This window comes from Mesocricetus auratus, unplaced genomic scaffold (genome assembly GCF_017639785.1).
Source record: "Mesocricetus auratus isolate SY011 unplaced genomic scaffold, BCM_Maur_2.0 Super-Scaffold_100048, whole genome shotgun sequence".
NCBI lineage: Eukaryota > Metazoa > Chordata > Mammalia > Rodentia > Cricetidae > Mesocricetus > Mesocricetus auratus.
The window spans coordinates 2,472,486-2,498,368 of NW_024429225.1; the positions used below are offsets into that span (position 1 = coordinate 2,472,486).

The 25,883-nt window shown below is 43.0% G+C and overlaps 1 protein-coding gene across 2 annotated transcripts in view; it reads right to left on the reverse strand.

Annotated features, from left to right (window-relative positions):
• Nucleotides 1-285: 285 nt before the first annotated feature.
• The window catches only part of Tmem260 (transmembrane protein 260), a 63,595-nt gene continuing 37,997 nt past the window's right edge, over nucleotides 286-25,883 (reverse strand). For both annotated transcript variants that reach the window (XM_021222779.2, XM_005085737.4), the window contains exons 11-16: nucleotides 17,079-17,250; nucleotides 13,395-13,543; nucleotides 10,053-10,229; nucleotides 8,277-8,330; nucleotides 6,266-6,356; nucleotides 286-3,552 (exon numbers count right to left, since the gene is read on the reverse strand). In XM_021222779.2, coding sequence (XP_021078438.1) covers nucleotides 3,298-3,552; nucleotides 6,266-6,356; nucleotides 8,277-8,330; nucleotides 10,053-10,229; nucleotides 13,395-13,543; nucleotides 17,079-17,250 — 898 coding nt within the window. In that variant the 3' untranslated portion in view covers nucleotides 286-3,297. The remainder of the gene's footprint in view (nucleotides 3,553-6,265; nucleotides 6,357-8,276; nucleotides 8,331-10,052; nucleotides 10,230-13,394; nucleotides 13,544-17,078; nucleotides 17,251-25,883) is intronic.

Here is a 25,883-nt window from a genome sequence, read left to right on the forward strand (position 1 = left end):
TCTGAAATTGAAAATTTTTCCTGAATATTAAAGGCACTCATTTTAACTGCTGACAGATATTATTGGGAAGTACAATTAAGGAGTCACAATGTTTGACTTTAATATGTAAATTTAGGAATCTACTCTTCATATCCTAATCTGATGACATCAAATTACCAGCAGAGTATAATAACCTGCCCTCCCCAAACTGGCTTTAATTAAATCTCTTAATGGCTAAACATCATAGCTTCATCATCAGAAAACACTGAGACTATCAGCAAAATAACATTTGCAAAGTCTGTTGTATGCTTTCAAAGTAATACATTAGTGACAATTTTATTTTGGCTACACTTTGAGTAACAGAACCATACACAGTAAAGGTCCTTTTAGGGAAATCAACCCTAGGAACTGTGCACACTCCCAGCAAAGGACAGAGAAGGGTGAAAGTGGGACTCGTTCGCTGCTCTGCTAGCCGACATGGAAGCCACGCTCGCTGCTCTGCTAGTCGACATGGAAGCCACGCTCGCTGCTCTGCTAGCCGACATGGAAGCTAGGATGCCTCGTCCTGGACCCTCTGGTGTGGGCTGGCCTCAGGCTCAGGCAGCAGGGCACTGCAGTGTGGAGACAGACAGTTCCGCCGGCTCCCACTTGCTCCTCAGGCTAAACTCCAGGCAGAAGTTGGCTTTGTGGGGTTCCTGTCAACCTGCCAAGCCACAGCACTCCAGGGACACTGTGAGGGGGACGCTGGCCAAATCCTGCATGAGAAGCCATCTCCTCCACACCTCCTCAGTACTGGACTAGAGGAGCCCTGTGTCTAATTTTATGATGTTAGGCTCTAGCCCAGGGAAAGTAAGAGAAGCAAGGAAAAGCAACGTCAGCTTCTCTCAGGAGAAAGGAGAGGATTCTTGGAAGCCACTGATGGGGGATGAAGGCCAACCAAACTAACCAACCTTAAATCTTAGCTCCTCATTTTTTCATTTCCCAATGGTTTTTAAGAAATTTAAGGAGTTGTGACTTTCTGTGTCACAGGCTACATATTATTGGTTTGTCAAAGACAGTGGTCTGAAGTCACTGCTGCACAAATACCAAATAACACACATGCTGCCTGAAACTCACTCAGAAGCTGGCAGGCCTACATGCTGACACACATTTAAAAGGCAGGTGCTCTTACAGAGGCCTTTCTTCACTCGTAAAGCCACTGACAGAAAGCGCTCCTTTTAATGAGGGTCTGAATGTACTGCATGCACATGTAGAGTCTCAGGTGAGCCATCCCACGTGGAGCCGGATGTTCAGAAACAAACTTGGTCACCACATACTTTCACAAAATTTTTAATGAATTAATAAAAACTTGTAAGAAATGTTTGAATTTTGTTGTCTCCCAGAAAAGTGAAAATCATAATCTTACATAATTTTTTCGAGTGGATAGACTTAGACAATTTATCGATGCTTCCTTCAATTTTCACACCACACTGAGCTCCAACAGGTTTTTGTTTTAAGGTAAACCAGGTTTCTGGCTCTTCCCTGTGGAGAAGTTACTTTCAAGTCAGTGAAAGTTCTTGGCCCATGATTAAAGTCTCTGCCAATTAGTCCTCAACAACTTCAATTCAGCTTTTCTGGTTCAAGATGAGCAGGAGCCTAATAAGGCTTCGATGAAAGGGCAAAAGGCACCGAGAGCCAAAAGCGGATTAATGAGCTCCTCCATGTATTTGTCTTCCTAACAGCTGAACTGTTACAACTATTGACACTCTTCAAAAGGCCCCGCTCTGAACCCTGTCCAGGCACTGCAGGCTCCAATGGACATCTTCAAACCCAGAGAATGGAGGGGCAAGAGCTTCCCCTGTGTGATGCCAAAACCAACAAAGCCCCATGGATCAGGTAATGAAACTTCAGCTTTTCCCCCTTTGAGATTTATTTACTGGCAGCTGACAAGGGGCAAATTCAGCTCGAATTGTGCAGTCAAGGCCCTGTCAAGCTTTTAGAGGCACCCTTGTCTTGAAGCACCTTCATGACTGGCATTTCACTCAAAAGCCCTCGGCACTGGTCCTTAACAGCTTATGACATCACAAAGGACACTCCAGACAGATGCCTACATGGCATCCTGCAGCATTTTAAAAGAGAATTAGTGGTTTTAATTATGGTCGTGGTATGAAAGGGAACCATACAAGCTCCACGGGAGACCTTTGATCAGACCCTTTTGCTAGTACAATGCCACGGAACTGTGACTATTCCTGGTAAGGGGCCTTTGCTTGCTGAATGACTCACCAGTGATCTTTGAATGCAGACCAGCTTCTAGCCCTCCCTCTTCATTAGGGAGCATTTCTATACAGGGGCCTATATAGTGCTTGGAGTCTAGGAGCTATACAATCGGGGGAAAGAATCCCTACAGATTCTGGCCTCTACTTAGGAAGTGCTGAAGGACTCTGAGTGACTTTATTCATTAAAACAGGTTGCTATTAATTAACTGTCATAATAAAATAAAGAACTATTATTATTTGCGTTTCTTACTACGTCCCTTTAGTAATATGTATAAAAGATGCCTGTAACAAAAATGAATTTATTCAACAACTTCCCCCCCCTCTTGCCCACCCCGCTTTGTGCATCTGGGCAGCCGGCTACCTACTAATTATTGGGTCTAGATCTGTGAATCCAAATAGCAGTAAAACATAAATATGAAATTAATTAAGGACACGTTACACGCTGTTTAATTTGCCTATTTCTGCAACTGAAATAAGCAAACATGAAATTAGCTTTCCTTTTCAGTGACTGCAGAATGAAGATGATAAAACTCAAAAGTTTTTTTTAAAAATCCATACTTGGTATAAAGTATAAAGTTTCAGACTCTAATAATTATAGTTAACTAGAGAAAAAAGGAATTCTAATGAGGTATAACGAGAATTGTTTTTAGAGACCATCACACTTGCAGGAAATGGAAAATGTCTTTGGTCTGGAACAAGTATTTTAAGAATATCTTTGTAAATGGATCCCAATAATCACAGACCACAAAAGACTCAGAAATGTTTTAGGTCTGTGGAGACAGCTACTTCTCTTCTAGAACCTACAGCTGGTATATGAAGACTGCGGGTGTTTCTGAACGCTTCTCAAGGAAATGCTAATTTGACAACATGAGATAAACACAATTTTGCATAAGGCGTACACTTTAGCCATTAACGTGTTTCTGTTGTACACATTACTTATATCCAGGAGATAACTGAGATTTCTACGTTTTTGACACAGCTTCTTTCCTTGAAGGAAAGTTTTTGGACTTAGACCTTCAACTCCGGAAGCAGAACAGGGAGCAGGCTGCTATCGTTTGCTGGCTCAGACCTTTTTTGTGTTTCTTAGACTCTGCAGTTCTCTTCTGAGGTGCTTGAGGGCGGCTATAATGTCTGCTCGCTGTGGGTCAGTCTGTGCTTTCTGAGTGTAGAGGTGGAAGTGTCTGATAGCCTCAGACAGCAGGACTTCAGGCTCTGCGTCTGTGCCTGGGAGGCGCAGCACCCGCTCGCAGGCGATGGCGTAGTTCTTGTGCCAATTCTCTGGGTGTTCCTCTTGCAAGTACACTATCTCCTTATAAAGCTGGAAGACAGCAAATGTTGGCACTCCATTGTTATCTTGACAGATTGTCTCATTTCAAAACCAGAAAACAGAGAGGAATTAATAACACAAGGAAAAAAAAATCCAAGCAGCCTACGGTAAAAATCTAATCATTGCCAGGCCATGCAGAAAATACAGGGATGCTACGTAATTACTACAGTAGCAGGAGGCAAATGTGCTTCATCTAAAACTGCTTCTGGGGCTTTGGATACTGCAGGACCCCAAGACACACTGTGTCAGGACAAAGTGCTCTTCCTCCAGAAAGATGTTCTGGGAAAGGATTTAGTTCTAACTGGAGGAAAGCTATTTACTCAACAGGCCGAGCGGCTAAACCTCTAAATTTAGCTGCTGGAAAAAAAAAAAAATTGTCTTTAATAGACAGTGTAGAAAAAGGACTTGGCAGAATTAAACTTCTGTTTCACATTATTAATATGGATTTTTCTCTACATGGAAGAACAGTAGTGTTAGCAACAATTTAATCCAAACAATTCCATTGTTCTCAAATGTACTGGCACAACACAATTGAGAGATCCCCTGAGAGGGCAACGATGGAAATCTTCCCAACACCCTACAATTGACCGTTTTCTCAGCCACAACACTGACCACAGAACCACGGAATTTTGATTGCCCAATTGCAGAGGCAGTAGTAATTGATACAAGTAGAATTAAAACATTTATTGATTGTGCGTGCATGCATGCATGTGTATGTGCACACGTGCCTATGTGTGTGTGTGTGTGTGTGTGTGTGTGTGTGCGCGCGCGCGTGCGCACGCACCATGGTGCACATGTGGAGATCAGAGGACAGCTTCTGAGAGATGGTTCTCTCCTTCCACTACGTAGGTTCTGGGCATCAAACTCAGGTCCTCGGGCTTGTTAGCAAGTGCCTTTATCTACTGAGTCATCTTTCCAGTGGTCTAGAGTTTTCATAACGAATTTTCCAGAGGGAACGCATCAACATTTAACAAATGAACAGGTAAGAGGACATAGTTTGCACAGAGGAACATGATGCCTCCTTCTTTAGGAACTTCACCTCACATTAGCACTGTTTAACTGGAGTGTCCCAGTAGAGTGAGGACAGACCATACAGTGCATTTGAATTAGGGGGTGTGTTCACAATATCATGTAGAAAATATGGACCAACTGTATTATCTTTTTCCATCCCTTCCAGAGCAGCCAAATGGATACTCCCAGCCTGTGACTGTCCCTTGGAGATGTAAAAACTCCATCTGTCTTCAAGTTTCTCCCTGAACAGTTTTCCCTTCACACTGGTGACTCACAGCTGACATTTATGTTGGAATGAGCTTAGACTCTGACCCTCTTAGCTGCCTTCCAGAATCAACTCTCTCACTGTCCTTGAGTGCGGTTCCTGGGAGGACTCTGCCTTTGCCCCGGGGCTGCCTCCTTCCGGCCCCACCTCCCTCCTGTCACTAGCTCATCCTGATACTCCAGCATGGCACCTCAGGACATCTCTCCCAAGCACTCAGGCTCAGTTCCCTGAGCCCCATGGCACTTCTGTCAGCACACATGAGACTCATCTGTGACTACAGAGTAGATCGTCCTCAACATCCTTTCTGTAGCTTGCTACCTTTGTGATAGCAGAGACAAGTCTGTATCTAACAGTATATGGTATCTAGCAGGCATTCAGTAAGTGCTGTGAGTGAAAAATGGATAAAAGTGAGTTAATGTTCAAAAGTTAGGAGCAGAATAAGCCATGCCAATTGGGCACCATGCTGATTTAACTCAGCAGCAAATGTGCTGGTTGAGTAGAAGCCTAGCAATGCAAAGAGACAGGAATTTGGCTGCTCATGTATGCAGGGCCTGAGCTCTGTGTGCACAGGCCTTACCAGGATATATGTTTATACATGGCCAACTGGCTATGTCTGCAGTGTTAGAAGTCAAAGGAAACCAGAGCCTTGTCAAAACAGTGCTATCACAAGCCTCTCCTCTGCGTGCCTTTCCTGAGGAGGGAGTAGCCATGGCGAAGGTGTTGGGCTTCCCAAGGCTAGTCAGAAGACAGACTCTCTCTGTGGCTTTTATCTGTCCTCAAGACTCCTCTACCAGCCATGGCCTATCATTTCACAAGCGGTCAGGATGACGGTGACATGGCAGAACTTGTTTTAGTAAAGCTATTATGTTAGTTTCCTCTTGGTGCTGCAATGAAGAACCACAGACACAGGCTAAAAACAACCCAGGCTCACCATCCTGCACCCGGGGTGAGCAGCTGAGACATCAGCGGGGATGCACTCCTGGTGTGCTGCAGAACTTGTTCTAGGTTCCAGAATCTTCTGCTGCTATAACTCACATCCTTTTCTCCATCTCCATGGCCAGTGGATACCACCCCAAATCTCTTCCCTCTTTCTGCTCTGCCTTTTATAAGACCCCGTGATCATACTGGACCCAACTGGCTAACCCAGAATAAGCTCGATCTCAAGTCCTTTAACTCAACCATACTTAGAGTGCCTTTTGCCACAGACAGTAGTGGGAAAGCATGATGGGATGGGGATGTTATTCTGATTACCATGACCTTAAAGCCTGCTTATGACGCAATTGGAAGTTGAATATTTTCCCCATATGTGCTGCTCTATAATGCTCAAGATAAGCTGGGCACCAGAGACTAAAACTGATGTCCCACACGCTGTCTCCACCGTAGTCACCTCTACCTCCCAGGATGCCCGTCAACAAAACTGAGACCTACTTTATATGCATGAGTGTAGAGTTGGGCTTTCACGTCTGGAGGCACCTTGGCCGTCTCCGCCAGGTTAAAGATGAAGAACGGTGTTTTCATCCTGGAGATGGGAGGAAGAACTCTCATTAGATTCCTACCACAGCATAAAATTCCTTTCTTGTGCATTCTTCATTTTCTTGCGTGCATGGAAATTTATTCTGAATCAACAGCAATCCAAAAGCCCCCTGAGGCACAGCGCTCACACTCAACGCTGAAGCTTTTGGCGAGAAAGTCATGTCATCACTGTAGGGTTCCTACAGGCATGTATCGCTGTTACAGAAGAGTAGTCAGGGACAGGGGCACTTGCTGGGTTTGTCAGGGCACCACTGAAGGTGCCCATCACAACAGCTTGTGTCATGTGCAACCAGTTCCTCAAAAGTGTCTGGACTCTTTGAACACACCAACATCCAAATTGTATGTAGCACACAATTAGAGCAATACCTGCCTGAATTAGAGCAATACCTGCCTGAATTAGAGCAATACCTGCCTGAATTAGAGCAATACCTGCCTGAATTAGAGCAATACCTGCCTGAATTAGAGCAATACCTGCTTTCTTCTTATATAACCATCTCCCAGGCTTTCCCACATTCAATCACAATGAACAATTGTGCAGTGCAGCTTTGACCAGTTCTTCAATGCAAGTATTTGTCCCTGTAACTAGGCTGGCAACTTAGGCCATTTTCTACTGTTTTCACAAACATGCTGGCACACACTATATACAGCTATTTAGTAGTAATTATACTGGAGTTATACTTATTTAAAAACGTTACTATTAAATTTTTTTATTTATTTTTGTGTGTGGTGGTATGACACAGGGCTGCATGTGCTACAGTGTAAATATAGAGGTCAAAGGGCAACTTGCAGGAATCAGTTTTCCCTTTTTACCACAAGGCAGTAAGGATCAGACTCACACTGACACACCTTTACTTGCTGAGCTGTCTTGCTGGCCCAAGGAGCTATATTTCTTTGTAATTCAAATTTATTTATTTTTTAGTTTTATGTGTATTGGTGTTTTGCCTGCACGTATGTCTGGGTGAGGGTGTCAGGTCCCCTGGAACTGGAGTTACAGGCAACCATGAGCCGCCATGTGGTTACTGGGAATTGAACCCAGGCTCTCTGGAAGAGCAGTCAGTGCTCTAAACTACGGAGCCATCTCTCCAGTCCCACATAATTCTTAATAGATCTTTAAGCATATGTAAATGCTTTATACCATAAGTCAATTCTTAGAACATAATCTCTGGAATAGGTGGGGCATCAATATATTTTTGCATATACATGAGGGACACCTTTCTGTATGGCTTAGGACTTCTGTACTAATGTTTTGGCTAAAATTTACTGGTATTGTTTTTATTAATTTTTTGCATTTATTTACATTGTATCTGTGTGAAACTGCATGGCATATCTCAAATGTGTCGACAAGAGAAGAACTTGTGAATTCCAAGGATGAAGCTCGGGCCATTGGGCTTGACAAGTGCCTTGACCTGCTGAACAACAGGAGAGTATAGCATCCATCACATAAGGGACAATATCTCTTCATGAGTGTTCTGAGACAGGTATAGCTCTGGTCAGGCACAGGGTCTGGCTTCTGGTAAGTACTAACTGATGTTTTAATAGCAGACTAGCACGACACAAATGCAGCAAGGCTTCAGTGCTCAATTCCACCCCATCTCCCCTACATCCCCTGGCCTAGCTGGACCACAAGTATCAGAGAGAGGAGTGCCTCAGGATTATACCGAGCTTTGGATTCCATCACGTCAGTAAGTGCCCTCAGAAATCCATCCACCTTGTTCTTATAAAATCCAGATAACAGAGCTTCATGGGTTTTGAGGATGAGATGACATTATGTACACATAGCAACACAATGTCATGAACAAAATAGTTGCCCTTAAGTTATTTTTAGTTCCACTTGTCCATATTCCCAGAATGAAAAGAGCCATGAGCTATTCTTTGCCACGTTAGTATGAAAATGTAGATGGGTCACCTTGCTTGCCACATCTCCTCATTGGCCACCGACTCCCAAGAAGATGGATCAAACCTGTAGTTACAGAAAAACAGTTCCTACCATCAGCTCCAATACATTGCGAACACGTAATGTCTGCTTTGCAGTCTTACAAGGCCACTGAAGCAGGCTGCCTCTTGATGTACTGACAGTGATCACATCAAAACCTTTGGCATTTCAATAGGTGTGCCTACTAAGTCTTAACCAGCCTTAAGGAAGCAGAGGACAAAGGGACCACGCTGCAGGCCTATGAGGTGACAGAGTGGGGCCAGGCCACACTGGGACACAGCCAAGAGCATGTGTCAAGAGGAACAGCACTATACCCCTGCTGGGCTATGGGCTGCTTGAAGAATTCTGGCCAAACAACCGCTGCCAGAACTTTATAATAAAAATGTATAATAAAAATTAAGACAAGAAATTTAGAATTAAAAATCTCCATGTACCGGTGTAAGCAGAGTGGAGCTACAGGACGATATGCTCATGTATTCTCCATCAGCTATTGGAAGGAAACGTAGTTTTCACTATGTACACCAGGGTGGCCTTGAACTCACAACCCTTCTGACTCTGCCTCCTGAGTATGGGAAGCTGGGACATACACCACCATATCCAGCACACTGCTATTTCCCAACTTTTCTTATGAATCATACAACCATGTGCTGTTGGCTCATACTGTCTCAGAAAACCTTCATTGCACTTGTTAATGTGATCTTTCCTCTTGCACCTGAATTATAAACATCAGGCTAGCTGATGCTAAATAATCCATTAATTTAAAGACATTTTTATTTAACTGTGTGGGTGTGGAGGGGGTGATATGTGCAGGTGGCCGTGGAAGCCAGAAGAGGATGCTGGGTCTCCTGGAGCTAGAGTTACAGGTTGTTACGACGTCAGCATATGTGGGTGCTGGGAACTAAAGTTGGGTCTTCTGCAAGGGCAGTGCAGGTTCTTAACCAATGAACCATTTCTCCAGCTCAATCGCTCATAATTTAAAGCAACAGATAACAGAGGCGACTGTCTCAATGGGATTATTTTCTATAGGTAAGAGTAAACTTTATGTAGAAATGCTCAGGAAGGGATGAAGAATACCCTAAGGAACATAACAAGGTCGATAAAAAACAACCAACCACAGAAAAGGGCTCTCAAATCAGCCTTCCTTACAGAAGCTGCTGTCTTTTCAGTTTTGTGCTGGGGCTGAGCACTCCACTCCAAACACATTAGGAAAGTGCTGCATCACTGAGCTACACACATGCTAAACTTGTGTCTGCATTCTTACAGAAGGAGCATGGCGAGTTCACACATACGGAAATTGTCCTGGCCAACAGAGTGCCTCCCAGAGCTTAACGGGAGCTCAGGAGTCCCTTCCACTCAAAGCATAATAAGATATAGGATGTTGGACCATGCAGGGTCATGGCCTGAAAGCAGAAGGTGCCATGCATCAAACTCCTAGGGAACCCAAAGCCCTCCTTTCCCGATTGCCTAGACAGAAGGAGAAGAAAGAAAGAAAGCCATCTTTAGGATCTTTTGCGGGCAGAAAATGTTATTAATAAAAAAAAAACCTTGAACATTAAAATTAAAAGGCATCTAAAGAGTCAAGTGTGGTAGGACAGGCCTGTGACCCCCGCACCGGGGGCTGAGGCAGCAGGACCCTGAGTTTGAGACCAGGCTGTATAGAAAGAACTTTGGTAACTCAAAATGTAGTCTTTTTTGTTTTTAAGAGATACAAAACTGCTATTTGCTTAAAAACACACCTGCTGCTCATACCTTCCATATTCCTCAGTCCAGTTATAGATACTTCTGGTGCTTTTAATCCACTCTTCTGGTTTGAATACAATCCTTGAAGGAACCAACTTGTCACAAGATCCCCATGGCCAAAGTGAATAGTCCTTCTTCCACGTTGGGTCACCTTCATGAATTCCTATGCAGACAAATGTTTCTTTTCTATCCAAGAAAGAAAAGCATACAACTCTAAATGTCACATTTCTAGTTCACAGGTCATTTTGAACTCCACAGTCTTAGTTATTTATACACCATTTGTGAAACATGCCATTTGTGAACATGTTGGCTTATTTAAATCTTTCCCAAGTATAGTGCATGAAATTTATTTACTGCTAAATGAAACAAAACAAAACAGAAAACTGCAGAAGAAACAGACAGAAATGTATGAGAAAAATCTTCCTGCCTCTCATGCTAAAGCAGGGGACCTTATCACCAGGAACACTGGCGTAGCATTGTGTCACATGTCAACAAAGGCTTTCTTTGGCACCCTCCTTATTTTACAGGTAGAGTTATAAGTCACCCTACTCCCCACAGGTCCGTTGTGCTTTATTATCTATCTCTCTTGTCATTTCTATGCTTATGATTTGCATTTGGTAGTCTTCTCCCTGAGAACCCTAGAAGCATCCTGAGGATAGTGGCTGGTTCTGTCCCTGCATTAACTTTGAATGCCACACAGCATGAGGTTAACACACAATAAATACAGGCTGGAATTAAATTAATCAGATTTGAATAACTGTTAAGAACCTTCGAGCCTACTAGAAAAGTTGGAAACAGAAATGGCTTCAACAGTTGTTCTCTTCCTATTTGTGGTTGGTAAGCAGAAAGAAAAAGGAGCACATCAGAAGTTACGTGAAAGCAAATGACTTTGCTAACTTTGAAAGAAGACAAGCTGTCAGCTTACATTTCGTATTTCCCCTCACACTTCCTGCCTCTGCCACACATGGCTCTGACCTGCAGCTGGGCCTCCAGTGAGACAGGTCCCTCTGGGAAGATGCAGTGCTCGCAGCAGCGCTCAGCCAGGCTCTAGAAGCCAGCAGCAGCATCTGATGGCCCTGATTTGGAAATGACCAGCAAACCCTGGAAAGAACCAGAACCAACGCCCTACCAAACTAGCAGGGCGTCCATCCTGCCTCCTTCCATGGTCTCTAGACTCTGGGTAGCCATGTGAAAGGTGAGAAACTGGTCAGAGATGAGAACTCAAAACTGAGGAACCACAGATGTCCTTGGTTTTACTGGCGGTTCTATCCTGGCCAGAGGCCAAAAAACGTTTAAGGGCCCTAGTGTGTGTTCTGGTTTATTTTAAGCTTTCTCTTTTTATACATTGACCTCGTGAGCGCAGCTGCCTGGATGCTATGAGGAATCAAATCCCCCACGTGTGCCCAAACTCCAGTTCCGACACCAGGATGGAGAAGGGTATGAGCAGCTGGGCTGAGCAGCTCCCCCACACAAAGCCTCAATCTAACAAAACGTCATCCGCCCTTCGAGTGAGGTGCTCGGTGACGGCACTTGCATGAGGCTGCTCTTGCTACACAGGACCTCTGCTTGCTTTCTCTCTGGTAAGCACTGACCTGTAACAAAACTGTTTGAAAATTGAATCTTTCCATGATCTGTGAAATTCATCCTGGGAGTTCGTAAGACTGATTCCGTTGGAAATGCTTATGACACGTGAGGCATAAGAAGCTGGATTATCCTTTCCACAGAAGACACCATATATGTGGTTACATGTAGATGTGTATGTAGATGAGTAGCTTACGATACAAACAACTAGAATTCAAAGCCAGCTGATCAAAATGACAACAGTGGTGCCCTTGACAGTTTTTCTGTAGTGCCTCATTTCCCAGGGAGCTGCGACTATTTCCACAATATTGTTCTTGGAGTATGTTAGGCTCTCTTTTCTTTTTTATGTGTATAGTGTGTGTGTGTGTGTGTGTGTGTGTGTGTGTGTGTGTGTGTGTGTGTGTACACTTCTGGAAGGGTGGCTGAGAGGCAGGAGAGGGCTTCAGATCCCTTGGACCCAGAGTTATAAGCCATTGTAAGTTGGAACAGGGAACTGAACTAGGTCTTCTAGGTCCTCAAGGTCCTCTTCTAGGTCCCCTAGAAGAGCAGCTAGTAAGTCCTCTTAACTGCTGAGCCATCTCTGCAATCCCAACTCTCATTTCTTAACATAAGCTGGATGAATAACCACTGGCAAAATCAATGGCTTCCTGTCTATGTTCCCAGAATGCTTAGCTTATATAGTCAAGTAATCTATTTAGTAGGCACATATGGCACATTTCACACTTGCTTGTGGAGAACTTCCCACATCCTGATTAGTTATATTCATATGACTGTATACAGCCAACTAGACCATGGTCCACTGGGATTTGAACCTGAGCCTCACTTACGTTTTTATCGCCAGGGCCTAACACAAGATATAACAGAGCAAATATTTGGAAAAATTTGAAGCAGAATTAAATGGACCTCACAAAAATGCCAGTTTGGGAATGCTATTTATTGGCTTGTTACTTCTGAATATAATTAATGCATTTTCACAGCACATTTGTACGTACCCATTTCCTTTCTGTTACTCCATGAGCCACTAATGACAGGCTCGGCAGTACACTGAAAACACACTTTGTGTTCCTACCAAAGAATAACTTGACACTGGAACTTATCTAAAAAGATTTTTAAGTCCTTTTCACAAGAAAAAACAAAACATGATCTAAATGCTTCTTTTTCAAGCTGGGGACAGCCCCAAGCATCTCAGACAGAAGCGATGCTAGAACTCACCACTGAGGCTCACTTAGTCTTGACCCAAACTACAAATCATTTTATGTTCTCAAGTACGTACAGAATTGACAATTCTCTTATTTTACCCTCAGTTAGCAGAAACTGTAGGTGTTTTTCTTATTTATAAAAATGTTTTATCCTTTATAGAAATGCTTATGCTATTTTTATATAGTGATTATTCCTGAAAAAAACAAAACAAAAACGCTTTACACTTAAAAGGGGCCATAGTGCTGATCAGGAGGGAACCGTAATTGCTTGCGATCCACCTGCAATGATTTCAAGTAGGCAGGCACATCTCCAATTTCTCAGGATTGTGCTAAGATCTTATTTGCTGTTCTTGCTAATCTGTTTTTATTTTTCTTTTACCCAGAACAATAACATTTATTTCTGCCTGGCCTCATTTATGCACAGATATTCAATTTAATTACAAAGATAATCTCACTGGTGACAGGGAAATAGGTAGAAAATTGGTCTTTTGGATGAGGCACAGCTGCTTCAGAAATAATTTTAGAAAAGCTTACAATTTTAGAAAAGCTATTATATGAAAAGAATGCTTACTGTTTATTCATTTCCAGAAAGTGATAAAGATTGAATGTGACCATCCCATTAGGTAATATTCCTTCCACAGGGTTCCACCGGTCCCCAGGAAAGTGCACTCCTGGTAGATGTCTTGCCATCTTGGGTAAATACCACTCATAAGTCATCATCTGTCAGAGAGATCACAAGGAGGCCACACATGTTGCAAAATACCAGGTTCACCAATAGCCACAGAAAGGCTCAAAAATATAGATATACTCATTAATTGGGAAAAAGACATTCCAGCAAACCAAGGAATGTGGCACCATTTGCCTTTAAAAATGACTTGACCCTTAGGCTTCATGGCTTAAGAGAGGTCCACTTCCCTGCCTTTACTTCATCCCCAGGCACCTGCCAATTCCCATGATGATCCCCGATCTCAGGGAATGGATCGATTCTCAGAATCAGCAAAGGCACAGCCCTGGGAAGTCCTCCACCCCCAGCCTCCGCACCTACCTCCCGTCTGGTTCTAGGCCTACGCCTCACCAGCCTGAGCTCCCACAGGGAAGGACTGTATGTTCTCATCTCTGTGTACCTAGCACACTGCACAGCACACAACACTACTCCAGTTATTTTAGTTGTAGTTGAAATATCTTTGATGGGCAGACCAAATAACCAAGGCAAAACACACAAATGTATCATTGCTACACTCATCTTCTTACGTGTTGCTCACTTATAACAATAAGATATAATCTCTGCCCTTGGGAAGCTCAATTATATAATAACCTAGACCTCAAAGCTTAAAACCTTTTTGGTTAAATTATCTGAATTTATTAGTAGTCTTCAATTAATCACATATAGATTTTTTATTTTGTGTTGATTTTTGAGGCAGGGACTTTAATTACAAAGAGTATTTCGTTGGCGACATAAGCTAGCTTCAAACTTTTTTGTTTTGCTTTGTTGAGATGAGTCACCCTAGCTGGTCTAGAATTAACTTTGTATATCAGGTTGGCCTTGAACTCAGAGATCTGCGTGTCTCTGCTTCCCAAGCGCTGGGATTAAAGGTGTGTGCCATCACACCCAGATGGCTTCAGACTCTTGACACTCCTGCTGGTGGCCCCTGAGAACTGATTGAGATTATAGGTAAGTGTCACCACAACTAGATTCCCATTTCTTTTCATTAAAATAAATTATCAGGAAAAAATCACTTTTCTTACTTGTATACTTAGTTCTGTATTTTCATAGAAAAGACTCCTGTTTACATTTGAATATGATCGTCTAAGCAATTGTGCTTATATTTTACTTACCTTGTATAAGTCATTCAATTAACAAAAGACAAATTAATTTTAAGTGCATATATTATACAACCCAAAGAACAGTTTCAGTACTTGGGGTTATTCACATCAATTGAGCAATATGCTATGAAATTAATACACCTCGGGTAATTCTCATAATAACCTTATTATGATTCTATGAGATACCATTGTTGGCCCATTAATAGCTACTATCTCCTTTTTTTACAAACACTTTCCCAATTACAATCAACTCTCTCAGGCAGCAATGTGTTCAGGCCTAGTGATTCACCTTTGCTATTGAGTGTTTTAGAAGTGGGCATTATGAACTAAATTGCTTAAGTCTTTGGGAGCTCTGAAAAACCTGTTAACTCTCAACAAAGAGCTATGCCAGCAGGGCCAAGAAGCATCCTGCTTTGTTTAAGGATGTGAGGTTTGAAACTAGCATCTGTGCTGGTTAATTTCTGACAACTGGACACAAGCTAGAGTCACCTGGAAGGAAGGCCCTCAAAGGATAATAATTTCCATCATCAGGCTGGCCTGTGAACACATCTGTGGTGCATTGCTTTAATTAATGACTGATTCGGGAAGGCCCAACCCACTATGGGTGGTACCAGCCCTGGGCAGAGTAAGCAAGCTATGGAGAGCAAGTCAGTAAGCTGTGTTCCTCTGTGCTCTCTGCTCCAGCTCCTGCCTCGAGTTTGTGCCTTGGCTTCCCTTGCCATGATGGTCTACAACCCGTAAGCCAGGCAAACACTTTCCTCTAAAACTTGGTTTTAGTCAGTGTTTTATCACAGAGCCAGAAACACAAACTAGAAGACCACTGACATCACTGTTTGCATCATCAGTCCTAAGACCTCCACGTTCCGGAGAACTTGCTCTGTGACACAGAAGTGTCACAGTTTAAACTGCTCCTAGTTGGGCGTTCTATTTGAAGTGTTCAAAAGCATCTTTCCATCTACGACTAAGTCAACAGAAGTCCTCAGAGGAAAAATCATTAGTCTTATCACACATCCAAGAAACGAACAGAATGAGGACCTTAGAGTGTGATGTTCTTTGAAATTCATGGTTTCCAACCACGACTGCTGCTGTTTCAAACAATGCTTGCAACTGTAGTGCATACTAAGTTATCAACCAGACCTAGATCTCAGAATTGGGACTGATGCTCAAGTCTTCCTGTCTGTACTGCTCACACCTGAGCAAACTGCTCATAGGCACAATGTGTGAAATCCCCACCCACGGCAATTGCAAACCCATTTTCTTGAGGTTCCCATCACTTACTAGAAGAGCCAGATGGCATCTCAGCCGGACCAGTCACACTACTCCTTCACGATTCCGAGTTTCTCTCTTCCCTAAGGAATACTGGATTTGCTCTCTTTTTTTGGCATTTTTGATTAAAATAACAAATCCTATAATTAAGTATAATTTTTCAGTTTCAGAAACTTGCTTTGTTTTGTAATTTGCTTGTTTCTTTGTAGACATAGTCTTGTGTACATGAGGCTGGCCTTGACATCTGTGAGTAGCTAAGGATGACCTTTAACCTCTGCTCCTCCAGCTTTTCCTCCTAAGTGCTGAGGTTACAGGCATGCACCTCCATACCCAATTTAAATGATGCTGAGGGTATCTGTGTGAGCTGGGAAAGCCCTCTACCAAGTCAGCCATGCTCCCAGCCCAGGAAAACTGTTTTAATAGCCTAATTTTAAAAAGTAATCACTTTCTTATTTTTTAACTTAATTTTATGTGTATGTGTATTTTGACTGCGTGTATGTCTGTACCACGTACATGCCTGGTACCCTTAGATGCCAGAAGCAGGTATTGGATTCTGTGGACCTGGAGCTATGGATGGTGTGAGTTAGTTGTATAGATGGATGCTGGGAATCAGGTCTGGATCCCTTGAAAGAGCAGCCAGGGGTGATCTTAAAAGGTGAACCCCCATCGATTCTGCTTCGTCATCATCAAGTTTACATAAAAATTCTATAGCCATGTCGTAATTAACAATTTCCAATTTAAATGAAATGTTTCCTTGCCCACATTTTTTATATTCAATTAATTTAATTCTCATAGGTAGGTCAGTGTTCAGTGTTATTTGCTTGGTGAACTGGTTGCAGATAAACAAACAAACAGGACTGTGATCTAGCCATCCTGAGTGACTACAGCTGTGGTGTAGACTGGTAACCCTGGCAGTTAGGAGGCCAAGGCAGGTCACCCTAGTCAAAAGAAAAAAATTATCTCCTCTCCCCATAGAAACCCCCCCACACAAAAGAATGACTATGAAAAGTTTACCCAACCATATTTTTTAAAAATGCTTATCTGTCTGTTTATGTGGATGGATCACACTGTTTGCTCAGACTGGTTTCACAAGTCACAGGCATAGGCCACCATGAACGATGCGGTTAAAGTTGCTTTATGCTGAGCATATTTTTCTTATACTTACTTCTTGATCCACTAGGGAAACATCTGGCCTCAGCCCCTCACAGTAATGCAAGTAACGGAGAGAATTCCCTGGCAAGTCTCCCCTGAGTAAGATGATGGCATCCCGAGGCATGGAGTCCAGAAGGTTTCGTGCAAACTGATCGATCACATTATTGGTTCTTTGGTCACAAATGCTAAATGGAAAGAGTTTTTTCAGCAAATTAACAGCAGCACACGTGCACCACTTTAAGCGGCCCGGCTTCTTCTCCACGCTTTCCCTCGGCACCCAACTCAGTGCTACACTCCACCGGCTGCCCTCTGAGAAGGCACCCCCGTGGGAGAGCGGCTCATCAACTCAGTCTTTTGTTTAGTTTTGAGACCAGGGCTTCTCTGGGTAAGTCTGGCTGTTCTGTAACTGGATTTGTAGACCAGGCTGGCCTCGACCTCAGAGACCTGCCTGCCTCTGCTTCCTGAGTAAAGGCGCGAGCAGCCATGCTCAGCATCACCTCAGCTCTTCTGGAGATGTGAAACTCATTCCCTCCACCAGTCCACAGGCACGTCCGTGGGAAGCAGACCGTCTGTTTCCTGCATAACTCCAAGTAGTCCAATTTCAGTTGTCAAAGTAGTTTCTCTGACTATGTAGAATTAAGGTGATTTCGTCTTCATCCCATTTCCTCCAAAGGAATAGTCAGAACTACAAGCAGAGTAGGAAGCCTGATATTTCTGACAAGAGCTAATGTGGCCCCGTGTGACTATGACATGTACAGTGTCGAGGCTTCCCACCACCTCCCCCATCTCTCCCTGGGGGTCAGGAAGTCACTGGAGACTGACTGGCATGTGCCGAGCTGTCTGTGGCCCCCTAGCTGACCTGCCAACGCTAACTACTGTAGCACCGCTCTTCTCAAGAAGGAAGTGGGCTTTCTAAAGGAGAGGTGAGTACGTCCAGAGAATATATGAAAGAAGACAGGACTATCGGAGGAAAAGGCACCGAAACACACACACACACACACACACACACACACACACACACACACACACACACACACACACACACACACTGTAACTCCTTGTCTTTGTAGCATCCTCTTTTCTGGGCTGAGGAGGTGCTAAGTAGAATCACTAGGTTGGTATCACAAGGCAAAGAGCCCCACCCCGCCTTGCAACGCATACAGTGATGACTGTCTCCTACAAGGAACACCCTCTACTTTGCTAGTGTTAGCTTACATTTTGTCACCAGGAAACTTGCTATTCATTTCATTCTCGGGGGTAAATAAAAGAAAACCAGAGCAACTGCCCCGCGTGCGCACATCACTGGTGCTGAGGGTGGGTTGGGTAAGGTGGGGACACACATGGCTTAGTGACTTCTCCTAGGGACCACTGATAGGATGTGTAGACCACCTCACAAGTAATGGTGATGAAGAGACTTAGTGTCGAAAGCGAGGTGGTCAGGGTCTTGTGTAAGATGGTACACTAGAGGCTACGTCTATGAGGGGCAGCGAAGGGGAGAGTCAGATCACAACAAAAACAAAACCAGACTTTATCCAAAGACAGAGGCAGAGAAAGAGCTCCGAAAGCCTACGAAGAAAGTTGAAGCGTATTGGGAAAGGACAGAAGCAAAGACGCCAGCACTCAAGAGCCGGGGCCAATTCTGCCACTCGGCACCTGACGTGGGGCGGCTCTGCCTGAGGGACTTCCAAAGGTAAGCCGGGCACAACCTGGTAGCCCGCCTCAGGAAGGCCCACAGCTCTCCTGAGCCTCGAGTCCAGGAGTGGGGTTTTACTAAGACTGTAATTCCCCCAGAAAACTAGTCAGCCAAGAAGAAAAACCCCACTTTGCCCATTCTGAAAATTGAGCCACTCTGTGGGCTACAGGTCACGGAACATCCCCTGGTCAGGAGACTTCATCTGACCTGCCACAGCCTGTGGGTGAGAGAAGGCGAGAGAGGCTGTTGTGGAGAATAGGAGGGACAGACGGACACTGACAACAGGAGGGGAATAAACGGCAGGCAGCTCAGGACTCAGGCTGGGGGGGCGGTTGGGGGGCGGAGGGGGGGGGTCTGGGAGTGGGCACACCGCGTCATGGGGGGAACCCAGCAACAGTTTCCCCGGAGTTGGACAGTTCCGAGTCTGAGGTGTCAGGGAGGTCAAGATCTGCAGCCGCCTATCCTTTTCATTGCTGTAGGGTCTGAGAACTCAGGTTCCAGGGGTGAACATGACACCCACAGCTGTACCCGCCCAGCAGGGGACGCAAGCTCACAAGGCCGTGAAAGCAGGACGATACGCCTGTGTTCACGTCAGTGCCAGGGCTGCGTCCCAACAAGACACATGGGAGACACTCCAGCCTCCAGCCCCATCATCTAGGGAGGATCAGGTGAGGGACTCTTCCCAGCACACAGAACGCAAAGCCCAGGGTGGCCAGCAGAGGGCCCTAGTACACAGAGAAGGGAAATGGCTGCGGTGAGGACGGCTCTGGTGGACATTGGACAACTTGTTCAACACAGACTCCTCCACGGCATAAGTGAGGAGCCACAGGAGCCACAAGTTCAAACGGCTCCTGACCCATGCATAAGTAGACGCCTCCGATTCTCAAGGACCAAAAGAAGCTGTTGTAGCACACCTTACCCCCAGCCCCCTCGGTTCTTTTCTTTTCTTTTTTTTTTTTTCCCTACACATTTAGCAGGATCTTTACTGTAGTTTCAGAAGTTTCAAACCTTTTTCACATGATGGCAGGATGGCTCAGAGGGTAAAGGACTTGCTGCCAAGCCTGGTGACCTGAGTCTGACCCCTGGGACTGTAAGATATGATGGAAGATTCGCTGTCCTCTAACCTTCACACTTCCCTGCGGCCCGCCCACCGCCTCCCAATTTGAAGTAAATAAAATATAACGCAATTAAAATATTTTTAAAGAAACGATTTAAAAATAAATGTTTTTCTTTGTTATCCTCCTTTAAGCATTCATATAATTTTGTTTACATATTTTTCTACTGGGGGCAACACATTTTCTCTTTCTTAGCTTTTTTTTTTTATCTCCTTTCTCTCTTCCTCTGTTTACATTACTAGCTTTCAAAACGTTTTCAGCCAGCACACACCTTTAATCCCAGCACTCAGGAGACAGAGGCAGGTGGATCTCTGTGAGTCCCAGGACAGCTGGGGCTACATAAAGAAACCATGTCTCAAACAAAACAAAAGCATTCTCTTCTGTGTTCATCCTTTCTCTCACTTGTCTGGCTTCTGTCTGAGCCTCTCTGGTACTGAGGAAACCCCGCTGCCGTTTCCCCTTCTCTTCTCCCACAATTCTCTTCTCCACTCCTCCTCCTCTTTCTTCCTCCATTTACTCCTGCCCTGCCCTTTCCCTCTTCTCTTCTTGAGTTCCTTCCTTTACTATTTCCACCATTATTCTAAATAACTTTACTTTATTGTCCATTTTTCAAAGTTTTGCCATTTTCAAGTCTGTGGTAACTGGTAATGCTGTAGTGGACTTAGCAATTATTAAATGTATTCACATATTCTGTATGGTTTGATGATATTGCTGCTATAGCAATTTGTTGCCTCCTCACTAAGTGGCACTGAATATTGAGCCTTCAAGAGTAGGTTTCTCAATAAGATCCTCCCTCATATCCAGAAGAGATATCCAAAACAATAGCCATAGAAATCCATTGCAGAAATGCAAGAAACATGACCCCACAAAAGATCATAATTCCTCCACCAGTGAACTCAAACATACTGAGATAGGTGAAATTCCAGGTAAATATTTCGATTTTTTTCTGGTTACAATGATGATCTAAAAGGAGATTCCCAACAAGCAGAAAATTTAATCCAATCCTAGAGAGGAAAGTTAGCAACACAGAGGAAAAAAGTAAACCAAAAGGATAAGAAACAAGCAACATGGGAGAAAAATCCAGCAGAAAACAGACTGACAGGTGGTGAACGGAAGCAAGCTGAGGGTCGGAAGGGGAAAGTTAATGTATCAAATGGAAGCATGCGGGAGCATCAGCAGCAGATATGCCCAAGTCAAAGCAGTACTCAGAAAGAGACGTCAAGGGTCATGAAATCTGGCATTCAAATATCAATAAGGGAAAAAATAAGCAAACATGACCATCATATCCACAAACTCTGGGATATAATCAAGAGGTAAAAATCTAAGAACCCACAAGCTAGAAGGAGATGAAATAAAACACTAAAGACACAGAAAACCTATTTGATAAAATTATAGCGGAATGTTTCCTAAAGCAAGAAGCATTAAGAACCCATGTACACATGGCTGAAGAAGACACTCTTAAACACATGATAAGGCAGGATGTCCAAACTGAAGCAAAGGAGGAAAAACAGATGTAAAGGGAACACACCAACTCACCCATAAAGGGAGAACCAGCAGAAACACCAGATCTTCCATCAACAGTCCCAAAGCCAGGAAAGCACAGGATGATAGCTTTTAAGTTCCTAAAGTAAAACTGCTATATACAGCAAAGGTGTCCTTTAAAACTGATGGTGGAAAACAAAACAAAACAAAACAAAAACCGAAAAAATCCAAAGGAAGTGGTGGCAGCATACACCTTTAATCCTAACACTTGGGAAGCAGAGGTAGGTAGATCTCTGAGTTCAAGGCCAGCCTGGTCTTGTAAAGTAAGTTCCAGGACAGCCAGGGATATACAGAGAAACCCTGTCTCAAAAAAACCAAGCAACCGACCACCAAGTAAAAAAACAAAACAAAACAAAACAACCAAACAAAATAAATAAATAAATAAATTGAAGGAGAGATGAAGAAATTTCAAGGCAAGCACAAACTAATGTGGTTCATGACTGCCAAACAGTCGGGAGAAGACACTTCAATGACACTGTGCACAGTGACAGAAGACACACTGTAAGACACCCACAGACAAAGCCAGTGGGTGGAAGCAAATGGAAGCACTAAAAGACAAAGGCAAAGACAAAGACAAAGCTAGCACAGCTGCCCTGATGTTCAATAAGTGAACTCCAACCCCAGATTACCCAGAAGAGGTAAGGACGGCTACTGACGACTAACAGAGAACAACAAAATCAACAAAATGAAAACTGTAAATACACAGGCATCAGATGCTGGGAGCAGTCCCGATTTCAAAAACTAGCTTCATGGACGTAAAAGTTCAGAGATATCGACACTAGGTGATTTCAATATCCTTCTGTCACTGCTAGACAGGTCATCCAAAATACAAACCAACAAGAAATGTCACAGGTAAACTACATCACAGACCAAATGGACTTAACAGATATATGGCAACAAAAACAGGATGCATATTCATCTCAGCAACTTATGGAAGTTTCTCCAAAACAGGTCATAATCTAGACCATAAACCAGACTTAACAAACACAAAATAACAAAAACCCTTACATACACCAAATCACAGTATAATAAAACCAGAAATCGATACAAGAAAAATTACAGAAGCCACAAACATGTGGAGACGGAACATTAATTATACTCTTTAATGAACAGTGAGTCATTTAAAAAAGTCAGGGTGGAAATGAAGAGTTCCTGGAACCAAATAAAAATGAAAGCACAATTATCAGAACCTTTATATAATGACTGACCAACCCCTAAACAAACCAACCAAGAGGCAGTGACTGACTGGCTGAAATTAATATTATCAGAACCGAAAAGAGGAAGATTTCCTCAGATCCCAATTGAACTCAGAGAACCATCATGGACTACTTTGAAAACTTGTTTTTAAAAAATTAGAAAATCTAGAATAGATAGATAAAATTCTCAGGCATATATGAACTACCAAAATTAAATCAAGAGTACATAAACTTAGGTAGGCCCATAAAAATGCTGAGATTGAAACATTAATAAAAATCCTACTCTCATATGTCTATATGAATTAATTGGCGGAATTCTATCAAATGTTTAACAACCAATGTTCCTTAAACTGTTCTATAAGACAGAAATGGAGTGAGTGCTACCAAACTAAAACCAGATAAGGACACAGCAGAAGAAACCACAGAGCAATTTCCCTGGCGACTAAGGATACAAGAGTTCCGAATAAGTTTTTTGGAAACTGGCTTAGTAAAGAGCACACACTGCTCTCCAGCAGAGCCGAATTTGGTACCTAGCACCCACAACGGGGGCTCACAAAGCCCTATAGCTTTAGCATCAGGGTGATCCAGTATCTCTGGTGTCTGTGGATACCTGCACTCACATGCATTTCTCCCCACATATACAAAATTTAAAATAAAATTATAAATCTTTTAAATTCTTAGAAATTGAATTCAAGAACACGTTAAGAAAATCACATGCCATGGCGGAGTTGTTTTAACCCTAGAGATTAAGACTGTTCCAACATACACAAATCAGCAAGTCTAATTTAGCACATAAAGACAGGGACAGAAATTGTATGATCATCTTAATAATAATCTTAAGATGTTCTGTGCATCTTAATTTAATTGATGCACAAAGTCTTCATCAATGCTCAACACTTCTCTATAACAAAAGTCACGAAGTCATTAAGAATAGGAGGAACATACCTCAACATACTAAGGGCTATGTGTGACAAGCCTGTAGGCAATATTATAGTGAGTGGGGCGAAAGTGAGGGAGTTTCCTCTAAAACCTACAAGACAAGGGAGCCTACTATTTCCTCTCCAGTCTTATTCAATATAATTCTCGAAGTCTTAGCTAGAGCAGGAAGATAACAAATAAACAAATAAAAGGCATACAAATAGGAAGAAAGAAGTCAATTTATTCCTATTTGCAGACAACATAATCCTTTATTTAAAGGATCTTAATTCTACCAGAAAACTTAGACCTGATAAGCACTTCAGCCAAGTATCAGATACAAAATCTGAATATCAACACTACCAGTTTTCTATATGCCAATAATGAACTTGCAGAGAAAGAATCAGTGAAAAAAAATTCCCATTCACAATCTTTTTGAAAAATATCTAGGAAAAAACCTAATCAAGAAGGTAAGAGACCTGTAAAGAGTTTAAGTCACTGATGAACTTCAAGAAGATACTAGAAGATGGAAAGATCTCCCATGTTCATGATTAGGCAGAATTAATATAGTGGAAATGGCAATAGTACCTAAAACAACTAATTGATTCTGCATAATTCCTATCAGAACCCTAATGTCTTCTTCACAAAATTAAGGCACTAAAATCCATACAGAAGCACAGACCTAGGCAGAAAGAACAGTGTTGATCCCATCACAATATGGGTCTCATACTACATTACTGAGCCACAGTCAAAACAAAACAAAACACGGTACTAGAATAAAAACAGACAAGTAGATCAGTAGTAGAAAGAAGATCCAGAAAAAAAATCCACACTGTTACAGCCACCAGATTTTGACAAACCTGTCAAAAACAATTTGAAAAAAGATAGTTTGCTTAGCAAATGATGCTGGAAAAACTAGATCTCTGTATTAAACTAGATCCATATTTCTTATCCTACACACACACACACACACACACACACACACACACACACACAAAGCCCTTTATATAGGACTTAAGACTTCACAATACAGGCATAGGCAAGGATTTTCTGAACAAGATCCATTAGCACAGGAAATAATCCCAAGAGGTGACAGGTGGAATTACATGAAATTAAGAAGCTTCTGCACAGCCAAGGAAGCAACCGTCAGAACGGAAAAACAATCATCACCAACTACACATTGGACGGGGAGTAACACAACAGACAGACAAGAACAACAATCAATATATGGGTGAATAAATGGAATGCATCGTGTTCAAAAGAAATGCAAATGGCCAATTGCTGTAGAATATTATTTTAAGGTATGCTACATTTGTTTATGCTCTGGAACATTTGTTTAACGATGTAAAGATGTGTGACTTTTGTTTAACTCTGTGAAGCTGTGATTCTTTGCCTGTCTAAAACACCTGATGGTCTAACAAAGTGCTGAACGGCCGATATCAAGGCAGGAGAAAGGACAGGCGGGGCTGGCAGGCGGAGAGCATAAGCAGCAGGAGAAAGAGGAGACGCCATGAGGAGGAAGAGAAGTAGACAGAGGAGGAGGAGGAAGGACATCAGGGGCCAGCCACCCAGCTACACTGCCAGCCGAGGAGTAAACCAAAAGTAAGAAAAGGAAAAAGTCAGCTGGGCGGTGGTGGCGCACACCTTTAATCCCAACACTTGGGAGGCAGAGGCAGGCGGATCGCTGTGAGTTCGAGGCCGGGCTGGGCCGATAGCCTCCGAAACAATACAGAGAAACCCTGTCTCGTAAAACCAAAAAAAAAAAAAAAAAAAGAAAAGGAAAAAGTCCAGAGGCCAAAGTTAGCCAGGATAATTTAAGTTAGAAAAGCTGGCAGGAAACAAGTCAAGCTAAGGCTGGGCATTCTTAACTAAGAATAAGCTTCCCTGTGTGATTTAATTGGGAGCTGGGTGATGGGTCCCCCCAAAAGACTAAAGAGCCAAAAGAGTAAAACATCACAGAACAGCCAATTACTTGAAAACAGGTCTCATGTCCTTCGCCACAAGGGGAGTGCAAATTAAAACTGTTTAGACATTCCAGCTCACTCCAATCAGCATTGCTACCACTAAGAAAACAAACAACAGACAGCAAGGATGCAAGGAATCCTTACTCAGTGCTCGAAAAGCAAGCTTGTGCAGCCACAAAGGAAAAGAGTACTGTACTACTCAGCTACACCACTCTTCACTATGATCTAAAGGCTTCCATACGATTACAAGAGACATGCTTATGCATCCGTGTTTGTAGTGTCCTGACTGTGGACACTAGTCAGGAAGCAGCGTAATTCATCAACATGTAAGCAGATAATCAAAAGATGGTATACATATACACTGGCATTTTATACAGCAATAACTACCAAATC